General features: G+C 40.5%; 4 protein-coding genes and 2 long non-coding RNA genes across 14 annotated transcripts; 5 read left to right on the forward strand and 1 right to left on the reverse strand.

Moving 5' to 3' along the window:
* Window positions 1-128: 128 nt before the first annotated feature.
* Window positions 129-27,055, reverse strand: LOC112495131. Of its 3 annotated transcripts, XR_003061370.1 has the most exons (4): window positions 4,008-4,358; window positions 2,300-3,946; window positions 2,112-2,231; window positions 129-921 (listed from the first exon to the last, which is right to left on the reverse strand). XR_003061370.1 is itself a non-coding variant. In XM_025090282.1 (3 exons), exons 1-3 carry the CDS (start codon window positions 26,861-26,863, stop codon window positions 3,939-3,941), a joined length of 303 nt encoding a protein of 100 aa, XP_024946050.1. In that variant the 5' UTR covers window positions 26,864-27,055; the 3' UTR covers window positions 3,923-3,938. The 3 variants fall into 3 exon arrangements, 2 of the variants coding, with proteins under 2 accessions (XP_024946050.1, XP_024946049.1); XM_025090282.1 differs by lacking the exons at window positions 129-921; window positions 2,112-2,231 and adding an exon at window positions 26,857-27,055 and having other exon boundaries at window positions 3,923-3,946; window positions 4,075-4,362; XM_025090281.1 differs by lacking the exons at window positions 129-921; window positions 2,112-2,231; window positions 2,300-3,946 and adding an exon at window positions 26,857-27,055 and having other exon boundaries at window positions 3,955-4,362.
* Window positions 5,922-7,667, forward strand: LOC112495132. Of its 3 annotated transcripts, XR_003061386.1 has the most exons (4): window positions 5,922-6,127; window positions 6,271-6,381; window positions 6,542-6,867; window positions 7,409-7,667. It is a non-coding gene; the product is annotated as an uncharacterized LOC112495132 (long non-coding RNA). The 3 variants fall into 3 exon arrangements; XR_003061387.1 differs by lacking the exon at window positions 7,409-7,667 and having other exon boundaries at window positions 5,922-6,188; window positions 6,542-7,052; XR_003061385.1 differs by lacking the exon at window positions 7,409-7,667 and having other exon boundaries at window positions 6,542-7,052.
* LOC107272971 lies at window positions 10,981-12,411 on the forward strand. Of its 2 annotated transcripts, none has more exons than XR_003061384.1 (2): window positions 10,981-11,416; window positions 11,530-12,411. It is a non-coding gene; the product is annotated as an uncharacterized LOC107272971 (long non-coding RNA). The 2 variants fall into 2 exon arrangements; XR_001539095.2 differs by having other exon boundaries at window positions 10,981-11,405.
* LOC107273061 (stress response protein NST1) lies at window positions 16,408-19,727 on the forward strand. Of its 4 annotated transcripts, none has more exons than XM_015750860.2 (3): window positions 16,408-16,688; window positions 17,030-18,289; window positions 18,380-19,727. In XM_015750860.2, exons 2-3 carry the CDS (start codon window positions 17,064-17,066, stop codon window positions 18,537-18,539), a joined length of 1,386 nt encoding a protein of 461 aa, XP_015606346.1. In that variant the 5' UTR covers window positions 16,408-16,688; window positions 17,030-17,063; the 3' UTR covers window positions 18,540-19,727. The 4 variants fall into 4 exon arrangements, with proteins under 4 accessions (XP_015606346.1, XP_015606347.1, XP_015606343.1 ...); XM_015750861.2 differs by having other exon boundaries at window positions 18,405-18,546; XM_015750857.2 differs by having other exon boundaries at window positions 17,030-19,727.
* LOC107273043 (WD repeat-containing protein 3) lies at window positions 19,942-23,991 on the forward strand. Its single transcript, XM_015750841.2, has 14 exons — window positions 19,942-20,309; window positions 20,418-20,627; window positions 20,685-20,882; window positions 20,963-21,127; window positions 21,207-21,412; window positions 21,489-21,636; window positions 21,713-21,903; window positions 21,979-22,174; window positions 22,248-22,475; window positions 22,537-22,806; window positions 22,898-23,140; window positions 23,204-23,370; window positions 23,443-23,665; window positions 23,752-23,991. Exons 1-14 carry the CDS (start codon window positions 20,139-20,141, stop codon window positions 23,914-23,916), a joined length of 2,781 nt encoding a protein of 926 aa, XP_015606327.1. The 5' UTR covers window positions 19,942-20,138; the 3' UTR covers window positions 23,917-23,991.
* On the forward strand, window positions 24,431-26,862 carry LOC107273045 (KICSTOR complex protein C12orf66 homolog). The gene is made up of 9 exons (XM_015750843.2): window positions 24,431-24,511; window positions 24,603-24,749; window positions 24,827-24,978; window positions 25,052-25,192; window positions 25,266-25,404; window positions 25,472-25,665; window positions 25,723-25,873; window positions 25,952-26,062; window positions 26,134-26,862. Exons 1-9 carry the CDS (start codon window positions 24,431-24,433, stop codon window positions 26,302-26,304), a joined length of 1,287 nt encoding a protein of 428 aa, XP_015606329.1. The 3' UTR covers window positions 26,305-26,862.
* Window positions 27,056-27,154: the final 99 nt, after the last annotated feature.

Below are 27,154 nucleotides of genomic sequence, written 5' to 3' on the forward strand. Positions count from 1 at the left end.
TTTTTTTATCAGTTTCTCCAGAGTGAAGTTCGCTTTAAATGAACGGAACAGTGAACGGTACCTTAAAGCTAGTGCCATAAGCCTTTGCTCATAACCATGCATTGATTGCCTATAAGGAAATGGCAGTTAAATTAAAATTTAATTTATATCTTATTAAATTTTTGTCTACCGCCACCAAGAAGACTACCGTTCGGATCATCATTGCCATTGGCCACTGGCATTCCTGTCAGCAAGGATTTCTTGTCCTTGCACACGGTCGACGTTGATTTATTGAGACGCGCGACAACGGCGCGTTCAATGTTTCGTCAATAAAACAGTAACGGTACATTTGAGAGTACATTGGAATTTCTCCCAAAAATTCTCTTTCTTTCTCTTATAAATACTTGCTCGCTCTCTCTGTCTCTCTTTCTCTCAGAAGCCAGTCACGACTATTAAAAGACAGCCTATTTGGTTTTTATGTCAGTAAAAATAGCAAGACACAAAACAAATTGATCATTTCGACGACTGAAATCATCATTTTTGGTCTTTTCCTTTTTTTTCTCTTTCGAAATTCAAAATTGGACCGATTCTTAAGAAACGGAGACTAGGAGGTCCTTTCGCATTTGGTACGTAACGAATTCCAATGAACGGTAAGTTTCGCCAGAAGACGTAAATAAAGAAACTGATCTTCGAGAGTCACACCAATTTCGACGTGGGAGGCTTCTTCCTCTTTCCCTTCGGGAGTTTTTCTCTTTGACGAAAGTAGGAAGTCATTGTCCAAATGATTTCCAATGATTGTGTCAATGTACACTAGGTCCTCGTACCTGACCCTCGTTCCGCTACCGAATGTCATTGATCGGACCAATCGATGACTCCTGTTATGTATTGACATCTCAATTAAGGATCCTAACTTTGCTTTTCGACGAGTCATTCGGCAGACACCTTAAACAGGACGAGCAGAGTTATTGGCAAGATATATTATTTATCTTTTTTATTTTCTTTTTTTTTCCCCTCAATAACAATACTTTACAAAGACAATTACATGCCACGAACCACAAACGTACAATTACATAATATGTACCTATACTCAAAGGAGTTTCCATTGCGGTTATAAAATGAAGGTCAAAGTACAACAAAAAAAAAAAGAAAAAAATGGTGTATCCTCCTGAATATGCATTTCCCGGACATCCGTCAGGCCCAGGACTAATAACAGAGAGACCTTCCGACACGCAGATAGATAAAAAGGAGTGAATGAGAAAAAAAAGAGAATAAAGAAGAAAAAAAATAAATAAAAAAGCCAAGAGACCCCGTAAACAGCCCTTTCAGTCTAATATTCAATATTCGAAAAATTAATAAGGCACCTGTTATACGTAGACATATGGACCACTGGGGCTACTCTAGTATTTTTTGTGCTTCCGACCACAAGTTTTTTCTGAGGTTGCCCACCCTGGCCCCCTTTTTATAGATAGCTACTTCATTGATGAATATCCCCACCACACTGCTCCAACTTCTACAACCCCTTACTACGATACACGGTTCCCACACACCCCTTTACTCCATTGACCAAAACGTCTTGTATTCTTTCTTTTTCTTTCAACCCTCCACCCCCTCCCTCCCCCCCATTCTCACCGAAGCTATCGATCCGATTATTTTTTCTCAAGAATTCTTTCTCAGGCTCAGACAGCTCGGACCAGACAGTCTGCTCATCGCTTCAGACAACATATAATGGCGACATAGAGAGTAACGGTAAAGAATGATGAAAGCGTAAGAATAAGGAGACAAGTTGTAAATTTTCAATCGCACTACTGTAGATGAGTCATTACAAAAAGAATACATCGGTATAAAGGAACATGGTAATGTTATCCTTATTCATTTGTATGAGCAAACAATGTCTCGTAGTCCTATATACAATGTGTATATATAGATATATACAGTTATAGTAGCCATCAGAGTAAGTACCTACTAGAGGTACTCTTTGTCGCGGAATATTCGTAACGTTTAACCCCCATTAAATCACGTCGGGCACAGGGTGGCATAACAATAATGAACAGAGGGGCCGCCATGTCGGTCCAGAGCTGCGTAAAAATTACGGCGAGATATACGACGCTGTTACCGGGATTGGAGCTAATTACCACCCAGAAGCCACGTCCATATCCTGGCTAACAGTGAATCAACGTAGGCTGACCTCCTATCAGCGAGCGTAGATCCCGACCTCGGCATCGACCTCGTCGATTTGTTTGCTCTTTAACGAGCTAGAAAAGAAAGAAAGGACGAGATAAAGAAAAAGAGGAAAAAAGAAATTTACAGAAGGGTACATTACGTGTTAAGACAGAAGGATGGAGATGGCTGAATATGAGTAGAGAAATGTATACGATGGAGACGAGCAGAGGAGGTAGAGGAAGGCAACCGGCAACGGCGAGTTTCACGACGGTAATCATCCTCGTCATCGTCGTCATCATCATCATCATCCTTTATTGAGAAAATTCTGGCGAGCCAAAGGCGTCCCGATAGGGAGAGTCGAATGAAAAACCAGTGGCATCAAATAAAATAGGTTCCACTTCGTTCCTTCACTCTTTCGTTCCTGTATTCCTGGCATTTTATTCAAGCCTGTCCCCTGCCTTAGGGCTGATTCTCATTGCAGTTCCTGGACGACCAATGACCAGGTGTAACGGAGCTGTAAGAAAAGCATTGAATGTCTTTATTTAAGATAACGACAAATGATACTGATTGGTTACTTGTTCGTTGGAATATTTTTTTCTCTCTTATATTTGTATGGCTTTCTTCTTTTTTTGTTTCCTTGCCTTTCATCCTTCTATAATCTCGGTAACCTTGCGCAATGGACGCCATGGAAACGGGAATTGCTGTGAGAGTCAATTCGTCGTTGATACTTTGCTTAGCAATTGGAAGACTGAAACTTTGTCGAAAATTTATTTAAAACGTATTCGGTACGATTTGTCGCGCGTGTATCGTCACGAGTGCGTAAATGCAAATGGGATCTTAAAGGCGGTAAAGTTTCTTTCTAATATGAAATGACCTTGAGTCTGGCTTTGACAGAAAAATAGAGAAGTTCTTAAGCGGCGATTATGAAAATTCATGGATATACTATAATGTTCATAAAAACTTGAAGGAGATAGGCCAAGTTTAAAATGACGATGAAAACGCGGATCTCTATGCGGTTGGTTTGAAGATATTTTAAGAAAACTCTCAACAATTTCTCCCAAGCGACCCTCGAGTCGCGCATGCGCATTGGTATCGGACATGTCCATGGCTCCCAGGGGAAACCGGAATAAACGGCGCAATTACGTATATTAAATGCCAGCGATTTGGAGTAGATTTTAAACTGGATTCCGACAATACCAGGAGCGCCAGAAGGAACGATTGGTTTTATACTGTGCGATCCGCATATTTCCTGGGAGTCGTGTGAACCGAGCATAGCGAGCCACGCGTGAACCAACATTATGGATAGAATAATTCTGTAGTCATCAATGAAAAATTAGACCAGATGTAAAGATCCATGAGTCCCATCATCGGTACGGTTAAGTATTAAATGATGCACATGCGAGATGGGAGAGAAAGTCTTCTGATCTGTAAAATAAAAATGTAAATTATAGAAATCATAGCTACGTATCTAGCAATTGCTTGTAGCTATATCGCGGTTGGCAGTATTTAAAAGAACAGTAACCCACCTTCAGGCAGTGCCTACTCTTACCAATTACCGTGGATAACTATTCATATCGCCATGAGTAATCTGCAGTCCGTAAATGGATATACTCAGGAAATCTCTGATGTCGGCAAAGCTTACAGGAGTTGCACGTGTACGCGCCATTGGTATTTCGCCTAGTGGCAAACGACGTTTCTCGACGACTCGGTAAGTGCATTATTTCGCAGAGATCATTTTTAATGGCGTCTTGAATTTCAGTTAAATAAAAAAAAAGTGTCCGATAAATGACGTAAATAACTTAATGACCTGCGACGAAATTTTCATGAGAATTAGAAGAAAAAAAAGTATCACATTTAAGACACCATACCTTATATGGAATCGATGGTACTAAGATATTCCATGATTTGAGTATGGTCTTTTATAATGTGGCCAACCTGTAAAGCGCAGCCAAAGATAAGGACTGCACAGTGAACGGTCAAGCTGGTCGCTGGTTGTCCGGTTCTCCTGTTGCTGGCACGTTTCATCCCATGAGCGAGGACTCCCGCTCGGTTTTTCAAGCCAGCGAGAGAAGAGGAGGGTCTGATTGCGCGGGATTCCCGCTTTGAAGTGGCACCGCCAATGTTCCCAGCCATCTCGACTCGTTACCACCATACCGACTATGGGGATTACGGGACTTGACTGTAACCAACCCTCAAGTGGAACAAGTATACAGTCTTGCATCCCTTAAACATACAAAAGTAAAATAGGTTACAACGAATCGAAGACGGGATCGAGGTATCGAGAGATCGTGAGCTCGAGTCGCTCGCGACTCGTGGCAAAGTCGAAAATCTCAATCGTGCCGTGAGCCACTTTTCAATTTCTCACCCTATGGCAAAAAGGAGACCTCGGTATGGCGTGATGAGTGTTGGGCATTCGCGTGGCTTCTTACCTGCGTGTACACAGCCGGATTAATACTTGAATTCACCCAGAGAGGGCGCCTCGAGCGTCGTCGTACTGCGCATGCGCGCAACTAATGTCCCGCGACACAGGAAGAGCAACAGAATGATAAAGAGAAGCCCCTTTCTGCCGCTCGCGGATGGTTGCACCACGTTGCAGCACGATCAGCAACACCGGTGAACACTAAGCAGTCCATCCTGGCTAATTGCAGGCGACGCATCTCTCGCTCGTATATCACGCCGCGATCCCCTGTCAATGGAACATCGCTCACTTCTTCGCCTAAAGTCACCACTTCTACAAGTTACCTAACCTCTCGCTCACTCGCTCCTTCAAGTCTGTCACATCTTTTTACTCGTATACGTTATTTCTCACTGTCTCGCTGTACAATGTCTTTTTTATTTTTCATTCGCTCGTACTCTCCAGGTCACTTACGTATCCCTTGACTGATACGTGCCACGGCACGGTAGGTATTTAAATTTGGTAACGGCCGTGCGTCGTGAGCCGTTACAAGATGGCTGGCCGGGACCACTATACGTAAAGTCAGATCCAAGGGTTACTCGTGGCAGAGACAAACAGGGAGATACGGGATGGGGTCCAAGAGAAGAAGATAGCCAGTATTGACAAAGAGAAAGGATGCGCTCGGAGGGTATCGCGGAATCCGCGTGGCGCACGGGTGTAGCAAGAAGATAATGCGCCCTCCGAACATTTCGGATTCCTCGCGCAGTCAAGCCGAGAATAAGATTCTTGCGGCTCCTACAACGGCTCCTGCGGGTTCCTTGACTCCCGGATAATTATGTCCCCGGCCCTTGTTCCATGGGTTCGACTTCGAGAACCTCTCCATAAACGTATCGAAACTCTCCACTGTTCTTCTATCTCTTTCTCTCTCTCTCTCTTTCTTTCTTCTTCTTCTTCTTCTTCTTCTCTCTACCCTTACGCTCATACTCCTACCTCCCTCCGATCTACTACCTTCTTCTCGGCTACTCGCCTGGACTCTCCTACCTTATTTCTCTTACCTTCCTCTATCTGTGTCCAGCACCAGGGGGATACGTGCCGTTGTTCAACCGCGGACGTGACACTTCGTGCCTCCATCAATTTCAACCAAAAGAGAAGAAGCCTTTACTCTTCTCTGCTAACCTCTTTGCCGTTTTTCGACACTTCACCACCGACTTCGCCTGGCTTGGTTGCTTTAGGAAATCGACCTCAGCTGAACTCTTGTTCCAGTAAAAAAAATGAAGTTTCACGGGATCCATTTAAAAAGATAGGCAGGTACAGCTGGTAGTAAAGATACTCGTCCAAATACTATTTTAAATTAATGCCATTATATTATCAACAGGAAGGACGATTATTGGTCGCTAGTGTATTTACTTGTCTTGCATCATACACAACAGTGCACTAGTATCGATTGAATTCATGGTGTTCCAAAAAACGAAAACTTCATTCGTATCAACAGATTAATCATAAAGGGAGGAACAATTTGACGAAAATATCCACGTCCACGTGTAACAGAGGTTGCCCAGCGGATGCACGTTGAGCCATCGTAAATTCCGTGAGGTGAGCACTTCTTGCGTCCTCCATTACTCCCGACGATGATTCGAGATATATAAGGCAAAAGGTAAACCCGGCCGCGGCGAGCACGAATTTCCAGCGTCGCGATGCCGTCGCACACCGGCAATTACATCGGAGAACAATTACAGGTTGGCACGTTCAGCTCGGTGCCATCGCGAGTTTTTTCTACCGCGGGATTCCATCTACGAAGAACGAGAGGAAATCTTCTTTTTCAAAGCGGACATACCTAACCTATAAACGTACGTATACCGCAAGTACCAAACAGTACAGAGAATCATATCCTACGGATAACCTATACTTTTTTGCTTGAATATTCATTTTTTTAACGCTATATATTTTTATTATTTACGTCGCCATCGCCCTGATACTCATTTTTTTGAAAAATTGGAATGTTCACAGATAACGCGTTGCATATAACCAGGTGCAAGTGCCTTACCAGAGAGGAAATAAAGCCCTAGCCATTGGGCACGCCTCTCCTTCTCGTTGGGTGCAGAGGTTAAACCGTCTAGAGGAAGAAGAAGAAGAAGAAGATGAATAGCAGAAGGAAGAAAATTTCCAGTTACTGGATTCTCGGTGTATTCCACATTTAAAATCTGTGAAATGAGAAATCTCAAGATCCTTTTCTATCTCGGGGCAGTTTTATTACGATTACACGTAACAGATAAGGGAAGCAAAAGTCAAAGCAGAGAAAGATAACAATAACGCGGATGAACTCTGCCGATAAGGTAGAGATACCTACGAAGAATAACAAATTCAATTAACCACGATGCTTTATGGATATTGTCTCAAGTACACGTGAAAATATCCGAAAATACCTCGACCTCGCCGGGGATTCCCCTCGTATAATAAATCAAAGAGCACGCGCTATTTAATTCGTCCTTTATAATAAGGAAATTAAATTACGCCAACGCCCTTCAGAGCCGACCTGCAATTACCGTTAATTGCAGACGATTCCTCGATTATTCACGCTCGAGAGATCGTAGTTTTTCACATATGAGGAGGATCGATCGATCGATCGATCGATACCCATACATACATCTATATATAAAGGGTTATCCGACTCAAAGAAATTACTGGATCATATAGGTATCGAAAATCATTTAAAAATTCAAAAATTCTACTTACCCCTAAGAGTAGCTTAAACAAATTTTAGATCTATCGATCGATCGATCCATTGTATACATATCTATTATATAGATAAATTCACTTTATTCCGTATGTGAAAGCTTGAATATATAATGCTACATTAACGTAACGTAATTCCAGCTGAATGCGACCTTGGTACCGAGTTAGGTTACGGCCTAGGCTGGTTCAAAGGTCATGCGTTATACCGATACACCGATGATTGGCGGAATGCGCCGTTTTACGACTGCCACTACGACCAGCTACGACGAGCGTTGAATACGAGCATGTGGCCGGCTGCGCAGCGTTCATGGGAAGCATCATCGCTACGATCTAACCTACCCTCGAAGGACAGAAAGAAAGAAAGGAAACAGCGCGCGTAATTACCCGAAGCCAGTTATAATTTCATCGAACACGATCATAAATGAGATTACGAGCATAAAAGTCATGGATTCTCCTCGAACGATCCGAGCTAAGCTTTTGCATACCGATAGTTAAAAAAAAAAAAAAATCACGTACCACCAACACGGTAACACCACACCCTGGAAATATGTAAAATGGCGGCCGAAAGGTCACCGGTAAAAGTTCGTTATCGCCTTTACCCGATTTAACCAAAAACTTAGCACGATCATTTCGAATGCCCTGGATCAGATTAGTAGCTCCCATCCAAAATCAGCACTGGGCTATCGATAGAATCCAAGTTTCAACGCTGCGGATCATGGTACACGACTGATTTTTAGGTATGAACGAAAAGGGAGGCTATATTAAAAAAAAAGAACGTAAACAAAAAAAAATTTTTAAAGAAAAAAAATTACCAACCTGCTACGAGAGAAAGCCGTAAACAAACTCCGTCCATCCCCTTCCCTCCCACCGACAACAAATCAAGCAGACACCTCCTCAGCGATACCAGCAATTTGCTAAAACCCGATAACAACATAATACGTGGTTCCATGCCTGATATCAAACAAAGTGTTAACCACTTAATTCAAGCTAATAAGGGGAGTTTCATAGGTGCGAACGGCGATTGCGATTGGTCGAGGAAGGTTGCAAATTCTCAAAGGCAGATCAATTACCAGGTAATAATCGTTACGCAGCCCATATGCGCGTCTTTATACCATTTACCTTGAAAGTACCTGTATGCACTTAAAGCCTACGTCCACACCACTCATCCAATGCACATGGACGCAGTGAAGAAAAAAAAAAGAAGTCCATAAACCAATAATTCCTAGGGTAGAAACAAAATTTCAAAAAATCCCTAGAATCTAGTTCGATCTGAACCGATCGTGAAGAATTCATTTTTCGTTCACCCTTTTCTTTGCATTCTACAAGAAAATATTCCCATCTCACCCCCTCCCCCCTCCCCTTTCCTGCTCGTCCTCTCGAATGCAGCAATTGCATTAGTCCGTAATTCGCAGTGCATATATATATATATATATATATATATGTATATATATATATGTACCTAAGGCCCATTAGAGCTATCGGGTCCACTCCATGAGAATAAAGAGTATAGAATACCTAAGGTCGAGGTCGAATCGTACCTCGTTTCTTCGCGTCTTCCTACCACCCTTCATACCCCCCCTCCCTTGGCACCCACTACCCCCCGCTTCTCTTCAACCATTCTCACCATGTTCCAGGACTCCTCGAGTTTCCAGCAATAACGCAACGCCAGGTACCAGTTACGCGTCTTTATCGCTACCTCTCTCAGATTGCTGCCATAGGCACCTATATATATATATATATATATATATATATATATGCGTGTGTATACACACCTGAATACCTATAGCTATACGGATTGCTAGGCAGTTACTTACGAGCACGCCGTGAAATATGGCCGGCTGAACCCGGACGCGTCCACCGACTACTACTACTGCCCGAGTAGACTTAACAAAGGGCAAAAAGATACCGCTAATTATCCACACCAGAGCCGTGCCACATGAGCGGGCTACAGTTCGCTGCATGCGCGGCCGGCTTAATGATCCCTATGGGAGAAACGGTATAAAATCGTCGACCCAACGGGATCGACTGTCGATTGGTATCTGATTGTGAGATAGGAAAATTCAAAATTCGACTGGACACGCGTGTTAACTTTGAACGAAGTATACGCACGTATATAAACACACGCGTATAGTCATAAGTATGAATTAAAATCGAGATGATGAAGGAACGTTAATTAAAGACGGTGGAAATAAAGTGATAACAGTAAGTACCGTACGTATGGGACTATGATGCATGATTACCAGCACTGCGTGTCCGCCCTGTAGACACGTGACTTATGCCCGGTGGGTAATTCATAGAAAAAAAAAAAAAAAAAAAAAAAAAAAAAAAAAAAAAAAACTTTATTCCCATCTCGTCGGTATAAGAATAAATCGCGAGGATGCTTTATTATGAAATCGGAAATTGGCGTCGATCTTCGGGCGAAGATTAAGTAACCCCTGTCAGAAGAGTTGAAGATATTTGCATGGATCAGAATAATTAGCGAATCCCTTTCTGAGGGGACGCGCGTGTGTGTAAGTCGTTATCTTTGCAGTTACGATATCCACGCACGTGGTACGAAGGAGTCCTGGTAGATGAAAGGCCACGTGGATGCAACAGGTGACTCTGTCGTGCGTTGGTAAGCGCGCCAGCGAAGCTCGAGGTGACGTTGTGAATGCACCTTAAAAAAAAGGAATAGAATTGCGCCAAAGGAGTACCGGGTACGAAGTATCTGGAGGGGAAGGTGCAGGAAGGTGAAGAGTGTCCGAGCGCATAGATCATCCTTCGACTCCGGGATGCTGTGGATGCTGCGGAGGTGGAGCAAATAATACCTCCGCGCACGTAGCATTGTTCGAATGACTTATGGGAGGCACTTTGAGCCTTTACAATAATACTCGCGTTTACGGCCAACGATGTGAATTATCGACGGCATTAATAACGCTCTTAACCCTGCCCCGGTTACGGAGATACTTGTTGCCCATCAAGAATACTAGTGGGTCCAATGGTGAGCTGAGCCATTGTCGAAATAGCTTATAACAGTTTTGTTAGAGATATATGTAATTGTGAGATGGATATTTTCGTACGTGACGTAGGAGGACATTGCGTATGAATTTGTAGGATAGTCATGGATGGACACGGCTAGAGGGGGCGAATGGGGAGGTCGGAGAATAGAGGGGCAAAAAATTGAGGATGTCGTCCGTGATTTGGAGGTTAATCGATTCCTGAGAAAAATCTCGCAGAATCCCAAAGGACTCTTTGGGACTGCACGCATGGCGTTTCCGTTCACGTTGAGGTGTCGTGACGTGAGAAAAAAAATAAAGCTGAAAAAAGTCGTCACGGCAATTTACTACAGAGACCGCAAGACCCGGGAGAAACGGGTCAGGGGGCTATCGTGTGCGAGAGAGAAGGAGCGACGGAGACGGAGAGAGAGTGAGAGGGATAAGATACAAGCGTAAAATAACTACCAAATGACAGGCCACCTTCTGTAACGTAATAAATTGGGCACATAACCACAACGTTGGATTCGTTCGTGTCTCCTCGACACCCTTGACTGTTGGGTGGCATTTAGGAATTTTCAATTTTACAGAAAAGTGTGTGGCAGGCTTGAGGAAAACGTTGTACTCCGAAGATAAGGATATTTCTACCTTACCGACGGGCCGTAGGTATCCGTCTATACTAGCCTATAAGTTTTGTCGCTGCGGCTGACGTTTCTTGAGTGTTCGCGATCGATGATTGATTTCAACGCGAATAATCTCTGGAAGTAACTTTTGGTGACGTAAACTCACGAAGAATTCTTAAAAGAATTCGTATGCTCAAGAGCATTCGTATCTTGCTGATGTATTTATACCGTTCTCCTGTAACTTTAAGGTACGGCAGTCGTTTCTCATAATATACAAGACAGTGGTATTCCTTCGGCTGTCCGTAAGTACGAGCAACGGCGGAATCGCCCAGGAGATTCACAGGCGGAAGAGAGGGTCTCTAGTACTCGTGTTAACGTTCGTACTTACATCTTGACGATGTTTTATGATTCTAAACGACACGTATATCATTCGCGGATGAATGTGCCGTTTGCACGTTATTCCGCGCGAAATTTATCACCATCATGGAAAGGAGCCGCGCATAGAGATGAACAGAGAGAGAGATAGAGAGTGAGAGAGAAGAGGTAAGCACTGAGTAAGTGATAGAAAGAGAAAGAACTAGAAATATTTTTGAATCCCCGGAACTTGACCCAGAGAATAACGGAACGATCTGTCAACCTTCAACGATTTCTTCTGTCTTCGCCATAGGTACAGGCACGAGGTGTACCAGTCCTTTTGTGTTTCTTCTGAGATCAAATTGAGATTGAATCGCGAGAACAAGACTCGCACAGTCACTAGAGGGAAGTACCAAAGGAAAGCACCCGTGTATTGAAGAAAGAAAGAAAGAGAAAATAGAATTCCACAACGGTAATAGGCAGGACGTTCGACTCTGCTCTCGTAGAAGAGCCACCACGTGTATGGATGATCGAGAACGTCTGTCAGTTTAAAAAAAAAGACATACGAGGTAAATGAAAATAAATAAATGGAGGACGAGCTGGAACCGCAAGTTTCTGAGTCTGGAGGATCCAGAAAGACTCGAATTAACGCCTAATGCCCTATTGTCCGTAGGAAGACATGGCGGATCAATGAATACAAAAATGAGAGAGGAGTCGCTCCTGGAAAAAGATCAAGAAACTTTATCTTTTCAAATTACAGCGCACATGAGCCTCGCGTTTCCATTCAATATTCATACAGTCGGAGTGTTAGGCACGCTATACGTCACGCCATGCCTGGCACTGTCTACCAACTCTTAATCACTGAATTATTAGAATCACCAAAAAATCACTAGAATCAGTCTAGTGACTTTTTGCTTGGTTTTACCTAAATTTTTTGTTCTTCCTTTCTTGTGGCTTAGAGAACGACGTGTTCGTTGCGAACGCGAACGAATCACTGTAACGTGTGGAAGTAACAATACCTTTTCTTTGTTTCGTTTTTTCTCTCTCGCTTTCTCAATAGTCTCTAATAACATATCATTCAAATCAAATCATTACGTCATACAATAAAACTGTCCGATTATTTACAATGTCTATTCACTATTGCCATAACTATTGTACATTGACTACACAATAATAAATGACTGTCAAAACCCCAGGAGCCCATATGCTAATCCGTCAACCTTCACTACATACGATACTATAGTTACAAGGTAGGATCGGCAAGAACGATGACGTTGATTGTCATTGACGCAATATAATATACAACAGAAGACAATTCGAGTGACGACGCCGCGACGTCAAGGCGCGTGGCGTCCATTACGCGAAATCCAAACGGTACAGTGATCACGCCATAAAAAATACTTTATAGTCATATAAGACGACTGTATTTGCCGAGTCGTCATCAATTAGGTGCATAACCTTAACCTTTGCGAATAGATACATATGCAAATAGGGTAATATTATGTTAATGCTAATACTTCGAGTACTATTTCTATTTCCTTTCATACACCTACTTCCACTACAATTAGATGGTGCCGGCGCGGAATTTGAAAATTTGCCTTACTAAAATAAACACTGTGTGGTCATTCCGAACTGAAGAATTTAAGTGAATACAAAATGGCGGTTTGCTCGTAATTCGAGCTCGTCTTGATCCACGACGAGCGACATAACAAAGTCCACTGTGGATTTTAACCTCAAAATGACTTAAAGTCACGACTAGACGTGACATTCTTTGTCGCATAAATCATTTTACCGAAGTAATATTGCCGTGTATTATTTGACAGTACAGTTGCGTATTCTCTCGGGAATAAAAAAGAAGAAAAAAAGGCGGAAAATGAAAATAATTTAAAAATCATTCCTGTCTGGGGTAACCGGAGGATATGGTATACAAATACATATATATATATATATATATATATATATAGAAGCGGCAAAGATGGCGAATCGTTTAATGCGAAGTAACGCGTTTCGCAACGGGACGAGAGCCTCGGCATTAATTCGCTAATTAATCAGTGTAACCGTATTCCCCGGCGCGAGCAAGGGGCGCAGCCGTGATTCACGGTCTTGTACGAATTATGAAAAATCGCCAAGTGCCCGAGTGTGTATGGTACCGGTTCGACGTTAGTACTTGTAGATCCGTAACGATCGTATGGCGCTCGTGTATTAATACCGCATAGGATTGCGAGTATAGTCTGCAAGGCACGATTTCCTTGTAAGGAGAACCATTCAATTGTCCGTGAGACAAGTTAATTACGTGGATAATCTTGGGGATTCGCATCGGTATAGTATAGCTGACGACCAGTGCGCAGGCGCACGCCTCCGTACCTAAAAGTTTAACAAGTACGGGGATACAGGTACCCTAAGTACATCGACACACTGGATGGAAGGAGAAAACATTAATTTCTCAAAGGTTTCATACTAATCGTGAGAACCGTCAGAAATTGAAATTCAAATATCCCGCGTTGAATCGATATGAAAAACGGCGCCACCGTCGCCTCTTAGTTAACCGACATAGCCGCGGTTCTAACCTAAAGAGCCGATCGTCTGCGACAAAAGGAGATCTCAAGAGATCGAAAGCTATCGTCGATCAGTTGATGTATGATCGAAGCAGAAATGGCTGTCGGGGCGAGAGCGCGTCCCGATAAATCTCCCAGGTTTTTAACCGCGGGACTTGTCGTTCGCGTATAAATATATCGTTTTCATCAATATTTATGCCGGCCGACCAATTGGACCGAAGTTCTCCGGTCGGAGCGACGGTAAAACGGACTCCGTGAGAGAAGTTGCGTGGACCCAAGATGTACATAGAGAGAAGAGATGGAGAGAGAGAGAGAGAGAGAGAGAGAGAGAAGGAAAAGAGACGAGAAGTCTGTGCTTGAACGTACGCAGCCGATTTCAACTTCCACTGGCCGAACGAGCTCTCCTCGATAATAAAGATATCCATTACTCAGTTGTGCTCCGTGCAAATATTTTGTTTTGCTCATCTATACCGATCTCTATATCGAGCCTCTTTTCCTGGAGGGGATATATTCTCCTACCTTTGATATCAATATCCGAGCAACGAGGTAACGGGGAAGGGACGACCACGACGCTGGCTCTACGGATGCCGAGTGTCACTTTGCGAAGACTCGAGGACACCCAGTGAGTCATAAATGTGACATCCACGGGAAACGGAACAGCCGCCCGGAAAGAAATACGTGAAAGAAACTTTAGTCCTGGATCGTACGGAATGCGTAAAGTGTCTGTTGGAAAACTCTAAAGTACGCGGAGACGGTCGAAAGCATTGCCAATGCCGGTGTAACGAAGAAATAGGAGAAGCTGTCGAGTGCGCATGCGCGCAATCAATTTTTCGTAAGATTACGCGCGCTGTACGAGCATCACTTTCGAACCGGTTTTTTATCGTTTCTGATATTTGGTATACTTGTGAAAAATTCGACAGAGAAATTGCTTACCAGTTTATTTCACTAATTCTTAATAGCGAGACAAAGGGCAGTGGAATGATGCTAAAATAAAAAAGGTTGCACTTTTCTGATCCAGACCTCGCCACGGGTTCTCGTACCACGGAGGCAAATGGCGGCGTGAGCTGAATGGAGCATTCGACGTCCGATATCATTGACGGCGATTACGATGCAGCCGGCCGTCTCTTCGAGAATGTTTTCTTCTGGCGGGCCGCCGCCGACGGCCCCTTTATTGGATTTAGTCCCCTAATGATTTTGTCAAGCGAAGAAGAGACCTGCCAACATTCCGGGGGACCACGCTCTGCATTCGAATTTGGCGCTCCGAGGGAGCGCGACTTCGACGACGAGTTTACCAATCTCATCAATTATAAATGCCTCGACGCCATGAATCATTCTTTTGGATTAAGAATCAATTACGAATTACGTATACGGGCCGTCGTTATTATCAGTTTTACTAATTACCCAAAGACAGCACGATATCGCCACACGTCAACAGCTACGTAATTACAATTAATGAGGAAATTTTTTTCGTCGTACTTACCGTAATGTTTCTATGCGTAAACAAAATTTATTTATGAATATAAAAACAAAATTGCATGTTTTTATCATCTTCCAATTCGCTTCTACGACGTGTATGGTATTAATTACGTATACGATGCATGCTGATTAATTTTTTACGATAAGCACGCCGAAAACGTGTAGCCCCGGAGAGCGACCCTCGTCTACACGTCAGCGATCGTCAACTCTAAATGGAAATGTCTTAATTATCAGGGCACGTATCCCTCAGCACGAGTGTCCTGCAAAAAAGCATCCCTCGCATCCCGACTCCTGTCACTATACGGACTGTAAGGAACTGCTTATACAGACTGCAGGTCGGAACCGTTGTAGTCCACGGACTACAAAAGAGATACATGCATGAGTATGGTATACGTTATATGTATATATTTATATATATGGACCTCACTAACGAAATCAAAGACGTTTATTATTCAAAGGACTGACGAAAACTCGAGGCGCGCGATACTTTTTGAAAACAAACAGTACCGACTATCGCAAATCATTACAACTTATTCGGAACACAGCGTGACTCCTGGTCGGACATTTGCAAGCAGTTGGATATCACGTATAAGCCTCCGTTCTTCCTTTCTTACAGATGATAAATAACTATTCTCGGTAAAACAGCTTAGCAACAGCACTATCTCTTAGTATTGTTTTTTTTTAACGATTTTTACAGTACTTTATGGGACCGTAACAAATTGCGTATATGTAGCTATGATACCGTGTACAATAAATTAGTACACTTTACAACCGACACTAAAAACTCATTATCGACAGTCGGTAACTGTTGTTTGTTGCTTTGTATGAGGGTGATAAAAGCGTTTTTTTTTAATTACGTGAAACAGATATTATCGTTTTTTAAAACATAAAAAAAACAGTAAACTAATGATCAAGATATTATCAAAGATATCAATCAACTTGTGAAGGAAATACATATAATTTGTTTATATTGAAAAGTGAGTTCGTGTCTGGGCTATCCTAATTACTGTATTAATTAACAAATGAAGAACAAATGTGCATACCTGTGATTCTGGTACCAAAGTGAATTCTGCACTTATCGTATAACGACCAAAGTCGTCGATGCCGATGCTAAAGGCGACCCCGCATGAAAGGCGTCCAGCTCGTCTGCGCATGCGCAACTAAATTGGAAGTCGCTCGACCATTTTCAGCAATGACGCGCGACGTGGATACGCGACGACGTTCGGGAATCTCAACGAGATTGAAATAAATCCGGAACATCGCGGAGTGAATCTCTCGCGAGAGCGACACTCGTAAAAGACTGAATTTCTAGAAAGTGACAAGGATGGCAGATGCTTTATTAGAGATGGACAAGGACAGTACAAAGGACTACGAAACACACTGGCCTGAAATAATACCAGTGCCATCTTGAAATCAGCTGTCACCAGCAGACGATACGCAGGTGGGGGATATTTTTTTTTATTGATATTATCCTTTGGCTTTGTGGCTAAGTTTATTGATCACCGCTTTTTCTCCATTTGATCAAGATCAGGTACCACTGACGTAACAAAGTATATCATCTCTTTGAAAATAAATAGATTTTCAGTTAAAAAATCTAGCCCATCAACGTCTCTTGATTAAACCGTGTGTAATTGAGATTTACTCGTGTAAAATTAAATCACTTAATTTTGATATTTATTTTTTTTTATAATAACACTGTTCCATCCCACTAACGACTGCTTAGTCTCTGACGTAATTGCGAAAGAACTTCGATGATATCGAATTATCTGTTTCTCGTTTCAGCGGGAACTGTTTGACATCGTGGTGTTACAGGGACATGGAAATAAATCGTGCTGATCTAAGGATAGGTGAATCGTCTTCAGACTTGATCCCCGTGTACGTGAAGCCAGAGGATCAAGAGCGAGATTCAGAGTCGAGCGATGCGGAAGTCATCACGGAGGCCAATCACTTTTGTGCAATAGAGATAAAGGAGAGTAATAATAACTCGAGAGGATCGACGATACGCGAGGAAATAACCACCTGCGACTTTAGCGGTTTAAGTTCATTAGATTCGAGCATAAGTAACGAACAGCAGACAGACGTGACCGCCTTAACCAGCGTTCTGTCGGATCCGATAAATTTAAGAGCACTAGATTCAGATTTTATAAGCGAGGAGCTGCAGAGGCGAATGAATCAAGCGACGGAGGTGTTTGTTGACGGTGAGGATCACATTCACACATCGAATTACAGTATCCCGACAGTGACAATCCCAAATGAATTTCTGGAGGGTTTAAATCTCAACATAAAGAGAGAAGGAATCGGAAACGAGACGACCTACACCGCGGAATGGTTGTGCGAGGCGAACGAGGATCCAGGACTGCGTTTGAAGATCTCAAAGGGTGGTAAGCAGCACCGATTAGATGCGTCAGGCACAGACCCACACTCAACAATAGCGCCCTTGGCCAAGCGCAAGGGCATACTGCGGGTGAGCTGCGTGGAGAGTTACAAAGGAAACGAGAGCAAGTTAAACGGGACGGAGAAGCCAAAGCGCAGAGCGCGAATAAAGGCAAAGCCCCGTCAGGATTACAGGGAAAGATTGAGAAGGAAAGCAGAGTGCATGAGAGAGAAGAGGAAGAAGCTATCGGAAGAAGAAAGCGAGGAGCAGCGGCTACAGAGGTTAGCGAAGGAGGCTGCCAAGAGGAGGGAAATGAGAATGTATTACGAGACACCGGAGCAGAGACGCAAGAGACTGGATACCGAGGCTGCACGTAAACGAGAATACAGGATGTACAATGAGACGCCGGAAGAGAGAAGAAAGAGATTGGATAGGGAAGCCGAGAGGAGGAGGTTCAAGAGGATGACCTTGTACGCGAGTGAGACCCCGGAACAACGTAGAGAACGATTGGATAGAGAATCTGCCAAGAGACGGGAGGCAAGGCTAAATCAATACGCCAAGGAGACCGAGGAGCAGAGACGCGAGAGACTGCGTCGGGACGCCCAGAGAGCTCAGGAGATGCGGTTCACCAGGTCTGCCATTGAAACTGAGGAGGAGCGCAGGCAAAGGTTAGTAAAAGACGCCCGTAGAAAGAAGGAATTAAGGATGCATGGCGCCAATTCGGCAAGCAATTTCACTGAGCTTCAAACCGTTCGCAGTTTTGAAGAGTTAAACAATGTGCAGATGAGGGACGATCCTGATAATCAATTGGGCAGCCACTACCTGAGCAACTGGATGATGTGGTTTCAAAATACCTTGACTCAGCCTATACACATCGGAGAGCAGACTATCGAGCCCCAGTCTCAAAATAACGGATGAACGCTCCTTTGTATTAGCTGAGTCCCATTGCAATTATGGGAGACACAAGGTGCATTCGCAGGATTCATCGACGAGTACGTTGATCGCTTGAGACACGTCACGAAGAGACACAAGAGAAACTACATCAGTCCGATGAAGATTTATAAATCACGTGTCAACGATGTGTGCTCGTTGGTCGGAAATCGAGAGGAGCAATGACAAAAAAAGATATATATGACGATTATAAGATAATCGAATTAATCAAGAGTCGCACGTGATCAAATGCACTGTGTATTTATTTTACGATAGTTTGCATACGAATTTATCGATAATCGTACGTCCTAGCAAGATTTTTTCTCTTTATCGTACCGAGGAGTTGTGCGATTGTTTATTAGACTTTTTCTCGGCCGCAATTCAATGATAAATATTCCTCCGCGTTTCTGACACAGATGGACATTGAAGGATATGACTGAGTCGATCGCTGAAGATTCTTGCTGGACAAACGAAGACAAGAGTGTCTGACAAAAAAAAATAATACTTAATTATCAGTGCCTTTAGTTTCGTTATTCCTAACTGGTGGAAGAGAGAAAATAGGAATTTTGAGAAAGAAAAAAAACAGGTAAAAACAGACGGATATGCTTTTTCCGCCTGAACGTGCAGTACCGGCCGAATTAAAATGTTCTAAAAATTCGGTCGTCTCTTCAGCACTATGTAAAACTACTGTGTAGTTTATTTGACAGTTCCTCTTTTTATTGAACAACCAGGGACAGAGCAATGGGAAGATGCGTGATTCCTTGGAATCCCCTTAGCGCGATTGCTTCTTTAATGTGTACAAGTTTTCGTTAACGATAAAACTTGTTCGATTCTCGCAAAATGATAATTTGTGGGAGATGCGCAAAAAAGAACTTGTACAGTGTATTATTGAGTTTTTATGTTAATAATTCTACTCCACTTTCTGTTACACTAATATAACTAGTTATTGGCTGCATTTATACACGAGACTAGAGACTAATTCAGAGTAGTTTGAGATATACTCGTTAGCACGATCTTGTCCTCGCTCCTTTTCAAAAGAGGAGGATATGCTGATTGCGAAAATTTTATTAAGGACCCTTCAATTTTCACCCTGATTCAATTTTAGGAACAAAGTAACTATTATATCAAATCCAAGAACGAATTTGTTTTTGAATAAAGATATTTCAATGACTTGTATATCAGTGTTGTATCAATGTTCTATCCAGTTTCATAACCCTGCACGTACTAATACATTGCAGTATTTTGGTGCACCCTGTATATTGCAAATACGAGTATTTGACGTCAGCAAACGGAAAAGCACCAATGAAAATGTTGCATTTCCTTTAGAGCGCGGAACCATAGTACATACCGATACCACGTGGGCTTGGTAACCTCATTCAAGAAGTTGTTTATGTTGAGATTGAATGAATCGAGAAATACTCTATTTAATATTTAATGTGATACAAGTAATAAAGTGGCCATTTTTGAAGGAAGTTTATACTAAACTATTGCTAATAAAAAAAAATAGATTACAGAAAAAGTTTGAGGCCTAGCTACAGAATCAAGATTTTTGTGATATACACATGCAATTCTTGAGTAGTGTACAAAATGGGATTGACAAAGCAATATCTGCGTTATGTTCCTGCCGGTAATTTAAATATAATAGCTAGTCCTAAGTGCAATGTGGTTTTCGTAACATTAGAAGGACAAGAAGGTAGATTTGTGGCTGCTGGAGCCTGTGAACATGTGTTAATATGGGACTTGCGACTGGGAGAAAAGGTAGATTTATATTTTATTTAACACCTGTTGTCTTGCTAATTGTTTCATTATGTTAAGAATATTTTTTAAGTTTTTAATAAAATTCTTATTAATTATATTGTGTCACAGGCTCAGGTACTGATAGGAGAAAATACAGATGCAACATGCATAGCTGCGTCACCTAATAAACGTCATGTTGCTGTTGGTTATGCTGATGGTTCAGTAAGAACGTTTGATCTGAGATCAGGAGAGAATATTAGTACATTTATGGGTCATAGGTCTGAAATTACATCTCTGGCTTATGATAAATTTGGTCACCGTCTTGCTTCTGGATCAAAGGTACATTGAAAATTAGTAATATGATTGCTAAATGTTTACCAAACATTTGATTTTTAGGATACTGATATTATTGTGTGGGATGTTGTGGCAGAAACTGGTGTATGTCGATTGTCTGGTCATAAAGGCATTATAACTAAAGCTGTTTTTATGAAAGAACATAATATTCTTATAAGCTCCAGTAAAGATACATATGTCAAGTTTTGGGATCTTGATACTCAACATAATTTCAGAACACTTGTTGGGCACAGATCAGAGGTAGAAATAAAATACTGTTCAACTAAATTATGCATTGTTCGCACAATTATGAAAGTATAATGTTTGTAATATGTACTTAGGTTTGGGGTCTAACGTTAGTAAAAGACGACCGGTATTTGGTGACTGGTTGCAACGACAATGAACTACGTGTATGGAAAGTATACTTTATTGATACCAAGAAAGGTGACTTGAGTGCTGCTGTTAATGATTTGACAATTAACAACGAAGATGAAGTTCACGACAACGTAAAGTATCTCTACTCTAATTTCATTAATGCAAATCATTGCTTAAATCTACTTTAACCATAATCAATAATTTTATTAGAATTATCCCCTACGCTGTGAGAAATTTGGTAGCATTCTAAGATCTGGTCGCGGACGAGTTGTTTCCTTAGGAGCAGATGCTACTGGTCAAATCGTGGCTTCTCATGGCGTGGATAATACAGTGGAATTATTTCGCCTCTTACCGCAAAAGGAGGTTGAAATGCGATTAGCAAAACGGTTGAAAAAAGAAAGAAAGAAGGCTACAAAGTATGTTCTATTAAAAAATAATTTTTTATTAAGCATACAATTCCAGGAAAAATTATTTCATTTATCTTTTGCACAGGGAAGGTAACTCCACAGAGGACGTCATACCTGACCTATCATCATCATCATCATCTTTGAAAGATGAAGTGAAGAGACTTCCGCCTATCAAAGTAGAAAACAAAGCTAAAGGATTGGACCTAATAATAGGAAAAGGAGAAGAACTTCGAGTAAGTTAAAAATGAATAATAAATTTCTTTCCTTTCCTATTAAAACAAAATTCGATCCGTATTATCGTTTTTATAGGTTTGTGTGGCAATTAATAATAACAGTATCGAATTACACTCAATAATGACAGCAGATAATGATCCAGAAGTGAGGTGTTTACGTACAATTACTTCACATGGTCATCGCAAAGATGTCAGAGCAGTTTGCTTCAGCTCTGACAATCTAGCTTTTGCAACTGCCAGTGGAGATTCCGTTAAATTATGGAATCGGTGAGTATCCAAAAATGACAAAACTAATCAGGTACTCCTAATATAATTTCTCAACACGATATACCCTTTATGCAGACCATCATTAGCTTGTTTGCGAACTGTGCCATGTGGTTACGCCCTAACAGCAACATTCGTCCCGGGTGACCGACATTTAATAGTTGGATTAAAAGATGGAAAAATGCTGATCATTGACATAGCTTCCGGTGACATACTAGAGGAAGTGCCTGCCCATTCTAAAGAATTGTGGAGTGTCACGCTCTTTCCGGATATGGTAAGTCAAAATTTTTTAAATATTCACAATCGAAAATCTCTTAATATACGCACAAGGATAATTTTCTTCTCAGAGAGGAGTAGCTAGTGGTGGAGGAGACCAAACAGTAAAATTTTGGAATTTTGAACTCGTGGATGATCCTGATAGTCAATCAAAAGCCAAGGTCCTGTCTGTATTACACTCAAGAACTCTAAAACTGGAAGAGAGTGTACTCTGTGTCAGAATTAGTCCTAACAGTCGCTTTGTTGCTGTTTCGTTACTCGATTCCACTGTCAAAGTATTCTTCTTGGATACGTTCAAGGTAATAGTCGTCATTAAGAAAATATAAATCTAATTAATAATTAATCATATTCTATTCCCAGTTCTTCATCTCACTCTACGGTCACAAACTTCCGGTTCTTTGTATGGATATATCCAGCGATTCTACTCTAATAGCAACTGGGTCAGCTGATCGCAATATTAAAATTTGGGGCATGGATTATGGAGACTGTCACAAGTCTATTTTTGCTCACGATGACTCTGTCACTGGTCTTGCGTTCGTTTCGAAGACTCATTATTTATTTACATGTGGTAAAGATGGAAAAGTCAAACAGTGGGATGCTGACAATTTCCAAAAAATCATAACGCTGCAAGTAAGCAATGAGTAATTGTGAAATATCCAATTTTAAAAAATACTATTAGCGCTCCAAGTTAATTATGATATACAAATTTTTGTAATCCAAGGGCCACTCGGGTGAAGCTTGGAACTGTGCAGTATCTCCTAATGGAATATACGTCGCGTCATGTGGATCTGACAAAGTAGTTAGATTGTATGAAAGATCATCAGAACCTTTAGTTTTGGAAGATGAAGCAGAAGAGGAACGCGAGAAACAAGAGAAGGAATTAGTAACTGGAGAAACAACAGTGGTTCAAGGACAGAAGCAGCAGCTTCTTCCATCGAGGAAAACTGTGAACAGTGAAAAAGCGGTAAGAAATGATATATTCTGTAAACTGCAGTAATATAAATTTTAATGCAAATTCTGTTCTCAGGCGGAACTGATATTAGAGTGTTTAGAGGTGTCGAAAGCATATGAAGAAGAATTGGCAGGTGTTGTACCTCCAAAGCATCCACCACCACCGCCAGCATTGATGCAAGCTCTAAATTGCACAAATACCCAAGAATATTTTTTGGAAACTATGAAACGTGTTAAAGCAAGGTAACTAGCTACTTACTGTGCGAAGGAAATAATTTAATATTAATGGATTTCAATAATCTCGATAATTTACAGTGATCTAGAAGAAGCTTTACTTTTGCTACCGTATTCCGCAGCCTGTGAAATCTTACGCATGCTTCCAAAGCTATTGGAAAGTGAATATCAGAGTGAATTATTAGCCAGACTATCTTTGTGCTTGATACAGGCACATCATGGACCTATAGTTGCTAGCCAGGAACTACTTTCTACTTTAGAAACTGTCAAGGCTCTTGCTATGCAACGAATAGCAACGTTGAGAGTAATGTTTTTTTATTATGATTAAATTTACTACTGCAATTAATAACTGAGGTCAGTGGTACAATAAATTATTAACATTTATTTCAGGACACTGTAGGTTACAATTTGCATGGTATGGCATATGTACAACGTATAATAGAAGATCGTGATGGAATTCAATTGTTCAAAGATGCATCCAGAAACAGAAGGCAGAAAAATAAGAACAGGCGTAACAAAGAAAAGGCTCTCAAGAGAGCAATAATGACTTTATAATATTTTAGTATCTGTTTTATAATACATAACCTATGAATATAAGTGTACCAAAATATAAGGCATATGCGAATCCTATTTCATCCAATGATTCTTTATTTACGTTCTTGCTATTTCAAAACTCGTTGGCAATTATAAATTTGTCAAAAATTTTAAAAATCATATTTTTCCATATCGAGATAAGTGGTATCTCGTATTCGATAGTAATCGATCAGTGATTGCAAGCTTGATATTTTCGAGCAGACGACTTATTATTGTGAAAATTAAAAAACATGTTAATAGATTTTTTTAGTCGATTCTCTTCACCAACAATAATAATTTATCTTATACACTGTGTAAAGACTTTATAACATTTATCAATTTCTAATAAAAGAGGAAACACTTAGATGAGTATATTCTTTATTGATTATCTTGTGAAACCATAACCTTAAAAGGATCTATTTACCGCGAAACGTGAGTTTGAGCGATGAGCTACTGTATTTTCGTGGAATATTTTAATAAAATGCCAAAATAAAGAATGGATCACGAGGAAGAGTTTCTAAATACATTTTTCACTCAAGTGACTCAACTTTGCTTCGACAAGGCAAAGGAGTCAGTGGTATGTAAGCTTCTGTATAAGTTTCATAATCAGAGATAAGAAGCTAAATCACAATCTGTAGTAAATTTCCATTTTTTGTTTACATTTTCAGGAAAAAGAGAGGGAATCATGTCGTTTGTTACAAATGGGACCTTGGGGAATGCTTTTACTGCATCTTCCCCAAGTAGCAGTTGCAGAGCGCTCTTATACTGATTTAGGTTTTCTTCATACAAAAAACAAAGGCTTCCTTAGAAAAGATGTAAACAATATTTCCTGAAATTATCTACAACCATTTGGTTGGACTGTTTATAAATTTATCTACTCGTAACTTGGCAGAATTCCTTGAAAACTATGTATGAAGCCTTGAGAGCTGATCTACGTAGATTAGAAGAAATGACCAGTGGTACAAATGCTGTGGGTGCGACAGTGGCTGAAGTCTCAAGCCAACTTTGTCAATTCATAGCAGCAAGAATACAACTCATAGATTTGTTAGTACTAAATTTCCAATTGCTAATTGGTTATCTATGTCCTAAGTTTGATTTTGATATACATTATTTACAGCTATGAAAAAATGTACAATATGAGCATTAACAGTAAGGTAATGAGGCACCAGGACTTACTACAATCAATTGAAGCGATTGTAGAGACACATTCCTTATCATGTTCTCATTTGGCACTTACTGCAATCAAAGCTGCTTTAACGTAAGTTGACAGAGTATGGTACTTATGAGAATATATCAAACGGCATATTATCATTTTATTGTACATTTTACAGGCTGGAATGTGAAATACTAGTGCAGCTTATAAAAGCACACGTGGAAGTACAAAATTGGAGATTTCTGCCATCACTCATGGCTCTTTACGGAGCACAAACTAGAATGTCAGCTTGGGAACGAACTTTACAAAGCAGAGAAGTATGTAAACTCAAATTATAAATAATACAAAATTTGCATATTGTTAAATAATGTATTCTGATTTTAGTCATGGAAGAGAGGATTTGGCGCTACATTCTTAAAAGCTAACCAACAACCAGCACTCTATCAATGGCTTGTAAAATTACGCAGTGCCATTTTAGCAAAATGTTCATTATACTTTCATACGACACTAAGTCAACAAGCGAGCCCTGGCGAGATGAGAAGTATCATGAGCAAACAAAATGTTGACTATTATCATAAGTACGTATGATTTTCTTAAGTAAAGTAATTTGTATTTTATCTAATATATACTTTTAGATTGCAAAGTTTCCAAAGAAAATATGACGTGATAGCCGTCTTAATAGTTTTTGACTCTAGAGGAGCAGAGAATTCAGGTCCTGGGTATAAACATCCGAAAAGAGAACCTGACATATCTGAAAGCTTTTCAATAGTAGTTAGCTGTCCTAGTGTAAGCTACAAAAAGCAGATATTGAACACAGATCATTTGTACTGAAATATTAATGAATCTAATTTTACCTTGTTTTAGATGTTTATGCAAAAACCATCAGTTCACTGGGATAATATTAGGAAGGGTATAAAAGAACGCCATGCAGATCTTCTTGCTGTAGATAAGATTGTTTATAATAAGAGTTTAAAGGTATGCAACCTCTGTTTTATAACTATTGCACTTATGATGTGAAGTAATATCATATAATATTATTTTTACAGGATTTATGTTCATATGCCATGTATAATATTGATCCCAGAATGACATTAGTGACAGCATTTGAAAGTAGTAAACAAAGGGACAAAGAATCACACGTGACAAGCTTCATGTCTGACTTATGTATGCAACTTAGGTGCAACAAGGTTTACGAATGTTTAAAATTATCAAAATGAAGCAAGCAAAAACAAAAAAATTACTCGGAGGTATTATAATCTGGTAATCAAAAGACATTCCTCAACCTGTAGGATCATATAACAAAAATATAACACTCTGAGTAAATAATATGTTACTAATTCTAAATATAAACATTCAAAAGTGTTAATTGAACTTAAAAAGAAATCAAAATTATGTCGAATGTGATTTTAGTTTTTGCTGAAGAAACAAAAGCAGGATGTAAATATATTTTTTTTAACTTAACAGAGCCAAGTACTTGCGAGTCAGAATTAAAAAATTTTAAACTGCAGTTGAGCTACAGTGTCATACATAAGTAAGTAGTTGCATAAACTCATCTGAAATCACTTAAATATTTTGATAATTTAAGCTAGGAAAAATCAAATGGTCTTCGTTTCAATTGCCAACAATTCTGTGTAATATTGACATTATCAGCATAATGCAACTCACCACGCGGCCGGACAAAAAATACGTGACATCGTGCCGAGAATACTCATGCACTCGTATAAAAGTGCCATATTGTAATAATGTAAAATAAATATTTTTACACTTACCCATCATCTTAATTGTTGAGTTAATTCTTCAGAAGTTTCGCACACAAAGATGATCTAATCCACGGATCTGATACACTTCGTTAAATAAAATATGAAATGATCGCTGCATTCCGGAAAAGCACTATTTTCACATTATATCGTAAAAATTAAACTATTCTTAACAGATCGCGTTACGTTATGTAAAAATCACTTGAATAATTCACTGATACTACGAAATGTAACGACGAATGCGTATTATAAAAATTAGGAACAAATTGACAAAGAATTTGTCTTTCTACGAAATTTGAAAACGCCATAA

This window comes from Cephus cinctus, unplaced genomic scaffold (genome assembly GCF_000341935.2).
Source record: "Cephus cinctus unplaced genomic scaffold, Ccin1 Ccin1_scaffold1343, whole genome shotgun sequence".
Lineage (NCBI taxonomy): Eukaryota > Metazoa > Arthropoda > Insecta > Hymenoptera > Cephidae > Cephus > Cephus cinctus.